Source organism: Cibotium barometz, chromosome 3 (assembly GCF_041138505.1).
Source record: "Cibotium barometz isolate CiBa-2024 chromosome 3, ASM4113850v1, whole genome shotgun sequence".
Lineage (NCBI taxonomy): Eukaryota > Viridiplantae > Streptophyta > Polypodiopsida > Cyatheales > Cibotiaceae > Cibotium > Cibotium barometz.
The window spans coordinates 67,471,708-67,481,708 of NC_141048.1; the positions used below are offsets into that span (position 1 = coordinate 67,471,708).

At 43.9% G+C, this 10,001-nt stretch overlaps 1 protein-coding gene across 7 annotated transcripts; it reads right to left on the reverse strand.

Annotated features, from left to right (window-relative positions):
• Positions 1-2,220: 2,220 nt before the first annotated feature.
• On the reverse strand, positions 2,221-9,379 carry LOC147640443 (single-stranded DNA-binding protein WHY1, chloroplastic-like). 7 transcript variants are annotated; one of them, XM_086780546.1, is made up of 9 exons: positions 9,269-9,379; positions 8,989-9,083; positions 8,466-8,563; positions 8,293-8,385; positions 8,101-8,195; positions 3,086-3,159; positions 2,883-2,971; positions 2,671-2,732; positions 2,221-2,544 (listed from the first exon to the last, which is right to left on the reverse strand). In XM_086780546.1, the coding sequence occupies exons 1-9, from the start codon at positions 9,334-9,336 to the stop codon at positions 2,538-2,540; spliced, it is 681 nt and encodes a 226-aa protein (XP_086636672.1). In that variant the 5' UTR covers positions 9,337-9,379; the 3' UTR covers positions 2,221-2,537. The 7 variants fall into 7 exon arrangements, with proteins under 7 accessions (XP_086636672.1, XP_086636662.1, XP_086636680.1 ...); XM_086780536.1 differs by having other exon boundaries at positions 3,065-3,159; XM_086780554.1 differs by having other exon boundaries at positions 8,466-8,560; positions 9,269-9,347.
• Positions 9,380-10,001: the final 622 nt, after the last annotated feature.

The window sequence follows — 10,001 nt, forward strand, 5'->3', positions numbered from 1 at the left end:
TGGATGTATACTAACACATGAGAAAAAACCTCCTAAAGAGGAAAAAAGTGCCCAGTGTGTTCACACACATCACTACCAAATATGGCTAAAAATCTTCCTTAGGAGTGATTATGTGAACAAGGGGTGAGCTAGCACTAAAAGTACAAAGATGTGCCAAGCTCTTTGGACTATGAGAGGAAACCCACACTAATCCCCAAAGAGAAATAAGTTCAAAGCTCTGCGAAAAGCTTCAAACTTCTCTTGTGAGAGAGCCTTTGTGAATAAATCTGCAATGTCATGATGACACATAAGCCAAGATTATTTTCCCTACAGAGCATCTCTCCGTGACATAATGATAATGCACCTCAATGTGCTTTATACAAGCATAATTTCTCGCAATTGCCACAGCGCTCTAACTATTAGTACCAATGGTAGTGGCTAAAGGCTCAGCAATACCAAATCAACAATAAGACATCTGAGCCAAACACACTCAACTATAGCTGTAAACACTGCCTTGTACTCACCTTCATAGCTAGAAGTTGCGTTTACAATAACACCCTCACTTGACTTGGTCAGTCTTCTTCTCCATTGCTCTTTTCCATCCCAATTTTGAGGGCAAGACAATCAAGATTGGGCAACACACTAGGGATTGCAAGCCTTGCCTACCATTCGCTAGCTAAAATGACTTTTATGTAATTTCTTCAATTTGCAGCCTAAGTACATTGCTCACAAGATGGAGGCACCCCACTTGAGTGTGTAGAGAGAGAGGAAGGGAAGGGAGAGGAGTGTTTATAATTATGATTTGCAACTCGCACCCCACTTGATCGTGGAGGTGTGGCCAATCGGTTCACTATCTTATCGATTAGAAATTCATTGCTCATAAAATGGAAGGCACCCCACTTGAGAGTGTCTACAATGACACCCTTAATTTTTACAAAAATAGCACACTTAAGATGGTAGCATAGTTAGTGTGCTTGGCCTTTCTTCTCGATATGGTGTCTCAAGACATCAAGAATTGAACAACACTCAAGGCTACAAGCGTTGCTTGCCATTCACTAGTTTCTTCTAGAATGAGTAATGAGGTGAAAGAAATTGGAGTACTATTCCATTACTTTTTGACAACGTTGGTCCCATTTTATTGATCACAACAAAAGAAATGCATTGCTTGGCTATGTCTACAATCACACCCATAGTAACAAAAAAAAACCTGTTTCGAACTTTTGAAACCTATAAACCTCTCCAATGCGACAGTTTTGTCCAAATTTTGTTTTTTTTCCCTGATTTTTTTAGGATTATAAAATTTTTATTTTTCTTCCATATCCTCCTCATGACCTTCCTTCCCTATTCTTCTCCTGCCTCCCTCCTTCCCTTTTCCATCTTCTATTTCTTTCACCTCTACTCCTCCTTCCTTCATTCTTCTCTTCTACCTTTCTCTTCTCTCTTCTCCCTTGCTCTTTTTTTCCTTTTCTCTTCTCCTCCTCTCTTCCTTCCCCTTTTTCTTCTTTCAATGTCTAAACTATTTCCCAATTTCTATCTTCTCTTCTTCAATTTCCTAAGAGTCCTTGATTAAACCACTTGTGGCATCTAATAAACCAAATTGCCATAATGCCTCACCAAAAGAAGGATGGTTCCCTGAGATGTGTGAGGAAGAGACCATTTTTTCATCATTACACTGTTTTTAGATGGCTACTATAAGTTCTTTAAGTATTTAATACTTTATGAAATTATTGATTTTTCGAAACCTCGCGGTTTCTTAGCCGAGGGATGAAACCTTTCGAAACAAAACCCAAAAAACCTTGAAACAAAAAAACCTCGAAACGTTTCTTGTGACTATGATCACTCTCTTACGTTTACAATAGTAACACACTCAAAATGGCTTGGTCATCTTATTTTCCATCCTTGTCTATACAATCTCACTAAGCACACACTGAAAATTGCAAGCCTTGCCTGCCAATTGCTAGTTTCTTCAAGAATGAGCGACAAGGTAAGTGAAATTAATGTACTGATTTGCAACAAAAGATATGCATTTCTTAGCCTTCTGACATTGGCACACTTAGGTCCCTAGCCCGCGGCTTCTTAGTCTGACCTTGGTCCCACTGGTCTGCGCTAGGGGGTTACAATGTGCTCTTCGTGGTCAAGTTCAAAGGGTCACACTCTACAAGACATGTTACAAGATAATGCGTGGCAAACTTTTACGACGCATAAGACATAAATATATACTTATTTAGATACATGTAGACATTTACCATGAGTTCCTTTCATTAGAAAATTAACCCAGAGATTACACAGCTCAATGCCGATTACCACATTTGGAGAAAACCAAAAACACAGTAAAAAGCAAACATTGTGCATGCCCTGAGGTATCCCAAAGAGATTTGAGGCCGAGTACCTAAATGATACAAACTAATAAATTGGAAGTTTTACAAGCAGGAGTCCAGAAATTCATGTGACTCTTTCAAAATTGTCGTCACTGTAAAATAGCACCGAAAATGTGCTATGCTGGCAGCTTTGCGAGTGACAAGAGGACACCAATAATGCCTTTGCAATCACTGTAGGCATCAAGCTCTGTTCGAGCCAAAAAAGGGCAGACGGTGTGCTGATGTGAGATTTAAACAAAAATAAGAATCTGTCACTTTAATGCCTCAATGTTCAGGCCACCTTTGAGGGAGCTTTCACCCCGAGCATCCATACCTTTTCTTAAATGAGAAAGGGTTGCAGTAAGTATGCCAGCCCATCAAGTGTGGTATGATATACTGTGCGCAAAAGCAAGGAGATTAGACCTACATACACACACACATTCAAAAACAAAAAACAGGTCCTACACCTTGTAGACTACTCAGCTATCAAAGGATTTGCAGCCTTTAAAATAAACAGTGTGGAGAACGAAGGCCACATTCACCAACATTGAAAGCTGATTTCATGATCATGAACTCTGCTTTCAACACCAAAACAGAAATCTGCTCATTTACATCGTTGATTTTATCCACAATACCTGCAATGGAGTAAAACTACCAGAGTCAAACACACAACTGCCAACTGGCACCTCTTAAGATGCACACCTCACATAAAGATAGGAGCTTACAACCTATGGTGAGAAGAGACATACTGAAGTGGAAGAAATAGCCGGACCCATCCGGTTTCGGTTCCACCTTCAGTGTTTTCCTCACTTTACCAGCATCACTAAGGAGGACCCACAACTTGAAAGTTTAGTTGGTAGAAGGTCCGCGCAAACATAAAAAATGCAACCAACTACAAAAAAAGACAGTCATTGAAGGTATAACCCCAATTTCTCAATCAAAAACAACCACATTAATACTGCATGCCAGGATTACAACTAGCTCATGCAGAAAAGCATGATTTCTCAAGTCTAGCTGGGGAAAAAACATTAAATGCCAGGATTTTGTGCCCATACATGTAGACATCAAGATTCAAGCAGCAGCCAAATGGCAAACAAATTGGGCCAATGCAAGGCAGGTCAGCAGCCTTCCATCATGAGAGGTTGACAGCCACTTAAGCCATTGCACAGACCACTAGTGTCAATGTGACTCAAGAGAAAGAGATTTATAATGTCTGACCAAGTTTATTTTGAATTAAGTACATGAAAAGGAGTCAGAATCACATTGCCGAAGTAGAATTGGTGAGAAACACTAGTTGAATTGGCATTCCCCTTATGAACCCCCAATTTCAAGTCGTGGCTCACCAACCACCTATCTTCTCTTGTCCCTCTTCTAGCTCCTCACAAATCTCTTCCCTCTTCCAGTGCCTCACAAATCCCTTCTCCCTCTCATTTTCTCCTCTCCTCAGCTTGTTTCCTCCCTTGCTAATGCGGTGTTTCCCGACTTTTTCTTCCTACAAAATGTTGCTCATGTTTTGGTTTCCCCATTCCCCATAACTATACCTCAAGTGAGCACTCATTGACCTTGTCTCTTTGTAGATTAGAGCTCACATTGGTGTGCTACCTAATCTGCCTTGAAAAATTTGGGGTCAAGGTCATCAGGGCTTCTATTGCTGCATTGTTAGAGTTGGATATCACGATTTGTGACTCAACACCTAATTACTTCCTTAATTATTCCTCAAATTACTATCAAAAGGTTACAATCCCTCATAGGATTACCTAAACAGACATATCTATACATCAAGTGTGACACCCTTTTACGGAATGTCATTTTGGGTAACTCTTCATTGTAACGCTATGGGCCCTATTTAAGAAAGCCTCATGCATCAATGCAAGACACACCTGGGTCCTGTTCTACACTTGCTTCATGCAGGCACAAGGCGCTCAGCAACCCAGAAGTGCAGGCAACAGAGTGATCAGCAACATGGGCAGCAGTTACACATAGTTGTTTGGGCAGCAAAGTGCGCAGCCAGGCTGGCCAGCAAGCAACGCTTGGGCTGGACAGGTTTGAACAGGCAGGCTGGGCACGTCGGCGACAGTTCTGGTGTTGACAAGGCGACAAGGTGGAAAGGTACGTAAGGTACGGTACGAATCAGGTATGTAAGGTATGCATTCACGTACGGGTTGAGATTTTGAGGTACGCTAAATACATAAGGTACGTACAAACATAAAAAATATACTATATAGTGTATATATATACAAAAAAATGAATGAAAAACTGCAAACTTAAAATTTGAAAAACAATTCATTTCTGAACAACACAATTACCAAAATGAGAGCTATCAGTAAACAAAAGCATAAATATGTTTCATGAAATGGAATCACTCAAACGTTCAATACCCATGACTCAAATGCCACGGGTTACATACTATAAGCAATCAATCAAAATTTAAAAGTTAAAAGACAATTTACTTGTTCCGGGTCCACACGCGTCGCTGGTGTGCCCATGCTAATGCTTGAATTGCAGCCTCATGATGACTAAAAATGAAAAACTATCACCCGAACACAAATCCATGCAACATTAACATCAATGATCTTTGTCTCCAAGTACATCCTGCCGACAAATGGTGCTCCTACAAAAGCAAAATATCCCCCGACACAAACTCTCTAAACCTCCTAAAGAAGAACCCCTCTCTTGTCATGTAAGCGAGAGCCATCCATTCCATGAATGTTCGAAAATATAATCCGCATGACTATGCATGGCAAGAAATAGTGACTGCCTGAGAGTGAATGGTGGAGGAAGCCGACACATAGTCCCACTCGTTGCCCAGGGCAACACCAAGCGGGAACGAAAAGATTACCGTGCCAGTGTCTAAAGTGGCTGCTCCAAAGTGACGAAAAATCACGCACACAAATGGAATCCACCATCTCCGATCTAGAGAAAGGGCAGCCACAAAGGATCCTATAATCGTTATCCCCAACGGAGTGGGAGAACAGGTGAACCAAACAGCAAGCAAAGCCGGACTGCTAGCATCAGGAGGGATAGGAGGAGCCTGAAGACGGAGAGAATGGAGGGGGGAAGGGGGGGAAGGGAGGGGAGAGAGAAGGCAAAGAAACAGGGGGGGACATGGTAGGGAGGGACGGGGTGGGCAGGAGGCGAGGGGGGGAGGAATCACAACGGAAGGAATGAGGGAAACTCAAGGATCGGAGGAAGAGGGGGGGGGAGAAGGGGGTGGGGGACCACCTGACATCGAAACCTTAAGAACTGAAGACAAGGAATCTGCAACAACTGGCACCTCCTGGACGCCACTAACCTCAGGATCCAGGGATGACATGCTCATAATGGTTACCAGTAGGCGCCGTTGCCTCAAGGGCCCACCTGCTAGATGCTCTGGTTGGCACCGCACCTTCAGGGTATGGCGATGGCATCTGCGAGCTTGACACGTTAGCTACCACCAGCCAGTAACCTCCCCCTGCGCCTCGAAGTCAGGCTGGCCAATTGCCCTCTCTCCCAAAGAAGGGGGGAGTGGTGTTGAGCTCCTGTGTCCTCAGCCCCCACCAGGTGAGCCTAAGTCTGGGTCGGGAGAGGGTCAAGAGGGCGTCCTCATCGGGCCTAGCAGCACAAGTAGACACTAGCACGGTGCCACAAAACATTGGCCGAGGAGTCTTGAATACTCCACCTACAGCAACAATGGGCCATCCCGTAGGTTGGGGAGTGCGATAACCTACGAGAGAGCCTCCGGAGAGGCTATTCAAACTCTGATGGCTGGAATCCCTGCTGCCCTGGCTACCACTGAGGAAGCGGTAGTCTAGGGTACTCAAGAACATGCCCAAACATCTATCCAATTGAATGGAGGAGAGGGTGATACTCCTTCCTAACGCCAGGGAAGCAAACTGTAACTGGAAGCAGGTGACACTTGCAAGGGGTCAGATATTGGGTCGAAGCCATGGTGCCATCTAGCGAAAAATGCCTAAGCGCTATGTATCATGATGGGGCTTTGGTGCATCACCCAATCTGCCACTATCAGTGAGTCAAACTCCACCTAAGAGTAGCCAAGCCCAAGAAAATGAATATCAGTGATTGTGCCCAGCTCACCAATGAGCGCTGCCTGGAGCAAATCTCCAATCTATCCGCACACGGGGCAGCTCCCAACAATCTTGCAAACTAGGGAAGAGGCCTCAAGGGAGGCAACTCTCGAAGCCAAGAGCTGGAGGTCCGCTTTAGATAATAGACAAGTGACGGTGGCCTTGGTCGGGGATGATGGAGCGGTTGCCATGGAGTCCTCTAGAGAGGGTGAAGCAGAGTAAGCTGAAAGAACAATAATCTAAACACAGTAACCGCCAGAGGAAGGGATAGGAGAGGAACGGGCGCAGGAGAAAGAGACAGGGGAATGACGAAGAGGCGGATAGAGGTAACAGGCGGGGGAGAGAAGGACAACGGACAGGGGAGAGATGTGGAGACAGCAGGCAAGGAAGGCTTTTTCTTTTTTTTCTTTTTTGGTGGGGGGGGGGGGGGGGGGGGGGGGGCAAAGGAGAGCAAGTGGAAGAGGGCGGAAGGCAGGTAGGCCAAGCAGAGTGCGAAAGGTAAGAGCGGGCCCCAGGGCAAAGGCAACAAGGGTGCAAAGGCGGGCAGAAGGCAAGGAGGTTGGGTGGTAGGCTAGGGCCCAGGAGAAGGTGGGCGGACATGCGGAAGGAGGGCAATGGGGAGGAAGGCAAGAAGCAAGGGGCGGGCAGGCTGTGTAGGAGGAGGACGGGGGAGGGCGATAGGTTACCACGAGGGGGAGCTCCATCTCTCGTGCTAGGGTTGCTTTGCGTTCTATTTTCCAAAAAACATAGCTTAAGCACAATAGAAGACAATGATAGAGAAGCATAGTATATTGCCCTAAGCAAAGATAGAATGATGACTATGTTCCACACCATTGCATTACCGCAGAGGGAGCTCAGATGGTTGCTAGAAATGCAAAGAGTGTGGTTGGCAAATCTGTGTACAGACGGGCTCATAGTGCGTCTATATAGGCATTGAGTCTCGGGGCAGCCATGACTAGATAGAGAAGGTACACGGTCATAGTCGGTGCCAATGTCTCTGTTGTTGCAGAACTACTAGCGTCAAAGCTTTGTCTAGACAAACCCTCTCCAAGATCCCCTAAACACAAGTAACACATGTTAATCCAAATTGAATTGATTCCTAGCAAAGACTAGACAGAAGTAGCAGGATGTTCATCCCACGCCCAATGCAACCAGCTTCACGTACCAATGCAGTCACTTAGGAGTTGGTTGAAGACAGCAGCTCCAAAGGCACAAAGGCATTGGAGAGATTCTCTCTCAAGCAAGTTTTGAAGTGCTACCCACAAACGACCATCCACTTGTCACAGCAACTTGAACCAGACTCCAGTCCTTTTCAACTAAATAACCTGCTCCAAATTAGCTAGTTTAAGCAGTTCGGTATTGGTTTGCAATTTGCAAGCGCGTTTGATCAGCACAATTCCTCATATCCACGAACATGCTCAGCATACAAATCTGTGTGTGTATAAGTGTGCGTGTGTACGGGTGTGCACACATGCGTGTAAACAAGTGCACGTGAAATTGGTATGTATAAGCACACATGCAAGCGTGTCTGCATGCATGTCTCCCTGCCCTCCTGTTGTAAGTGTGCATATGCCTGCCTTGTGTGCATGCGTGTGTGTGTGTGCGTGTGTGTGTGTGTGACACAGCATGTGCACGCGTGTGTGTGTGTGACACAAACATAGAGAGAGAGAGAGAGAGAGAGAGAGAGAGAGAGCATCTACCTTTTACACATGTGAGGGTCATGGTAAAATTCGCAGCCTTCATTAGCCCTCAATCCCATTAAGCTTCCCAATTCGGACACAGAGAGAGCAAAAATCTGCAACAAATTTCAATCAGTTACTGTTGAATGACAAGCAAAAGGAAGGCAGGGGTAATGGCATGAGCACAATTAAAGCTTCTTAAACTTAGCATGCCTGCTTCTTATTCCAATCATATTTCCGTGTTCCAATGGCAGGAGCAAATTCCAAAAACACACAACCCTGTTGCTTCAGTACGGTATCACCTGTCTGTAAATAGCCACAAGGTACATAAGTAGAATCTGTGATGCAGATTGAACAAACTAAGAGTGCTTAACTTAGATTCTCACCTCCAAGATCACAAATGCTGGCCTGCTAGGTCTCATGCGAATGACGCTTTTGCCTTTGTAAAAAGCATGTTCCACATAAACATTATCAAAGTGACCTGCTAGAAAACCTCAATGCTCAGATGCAAAGCCATATAGTCGTTTTATTTTACATACATACATACATGCATGCATGCATATGTGTGTGTGTACAATGTGTGAATGCATACATATAACATGTGTGCATGTATATACGTGTATGAAAAGCATGTTGCCATAGCATTTAAACATGAATGCTCAGATGCTAAAAATAGACATACATGAAAGGTAAATATTTATGCGGATCAATGCATGCATACGTTTGCAAGATATGTATAGGATACAACAAGAAACTCGTACATATAAAGAAAAACAGGTGCTCTCTTTCTCTCTCTCTCATGTACACATGTTCACACATGTATGCACATAAATGGATGGATACGTGCAAAAAAACTTATACATATACATATGCAAGTGAGTAGATGTGCATACAGGGTTATGCACTTACGCATATCGTTTGGTAATCCTGGTGTGGCAACGTTGGAAGCTCCTGCTGTTGTAAAAGTTGATAAAGAGCCTTCCAGACCATGTTCAGTGCAGTATCTGATCCATGGCAAAAGTTCTTCAGTCTCTTTTGAAACTCTGAAGTTTAGGTCTCCATGTAAAGCCCTAGAATTTGAAACCCTAATTTCCTGCTGAAACCTTAGCTCTAGCGAAAACCATTGAATCAGTTTTCCTGCTTAAACCCGACGGATATATTAGTGTCCGTTGCCATTTTAGAACATTACCTGAACGACCTGCAGACATGAGATGGAACAATTTTAGGACGACAAACTTGCCTCAACAAGTTCATCATTTAACCTTCATATGCAAACTAGAACACAGCGAGATATATATATGTGTGCACATAAATATACTTATATTTATATTAATATATGTACGCATCAATACATTATTCTTCTCTATTGTGCAATTTGAGTTTCAAAGTCTTTACTGTGCAAGTTCCGGCAACTCCTCGGGGTCGAGAGTGTTAATGGGAAAATCAACAGGGGGAAAAGAGTATCCGAGAATATACAGTCTGCCTCAGTTTTGTTAGTAGGAGATATACTAGGATAAGAATTTAGTAGTTTACTGGAGATGGATGTAAACACGGGTAAGTTACAGAGGTTGAGGATCCTAGAGTTTCCTCTTGACCTTCTCGTGAACTCGGTGGAGGTTGGGGGGGGTTTCATAGTTGTCATGAGCTCATGGAGGGTCTGTGATATGTTCTGGGGCTATATTTGGATATTCAATACGTTCACGCTCAAAATCATAGATGACATTTGTGAGCATTGCCTCTAGATGTTATATAGTTTTATAATACCTATGGGATGATATAAGATAGATTTAGATATTGATGGGTATCATAAACCTCAACCCACCCATGGCTAATTATCCACTGGTAGCTACTACAAGCAACAACCTCGTAGTCGGCCGGTCTGGATAGCATGTCATCTAGCATGAACATGTCGAGTTTTCAAC

What these genes read in the sequence shown, in the direction of transcription:
- LOC147640443 (XM_086780525.1), bottom strand. Translation starts at nt 9,336, where the DNA reads ATGATGAACTTGTTGAGGCAAGTTTGTCGTCCTAAAATTGTTCCATCT. An exon ending in CAGCATTTGTGATCTTGGAG is followed by an intron (nt 8,386 to 8,465) that starts GTGAGAATCTAA and finishes GGCTATTTACAG; the next exon opens with ACAGGTGATACCGTACTGAA. An exon ending in TCATGAAATCAGCTTTCAAT is followed by an intron (nt 2,733 to 2,882) that starts GTTGGTGAATGT and finishes TTTTGCGCACAG; the next exon opens with TATATCATACCACACTTGAT.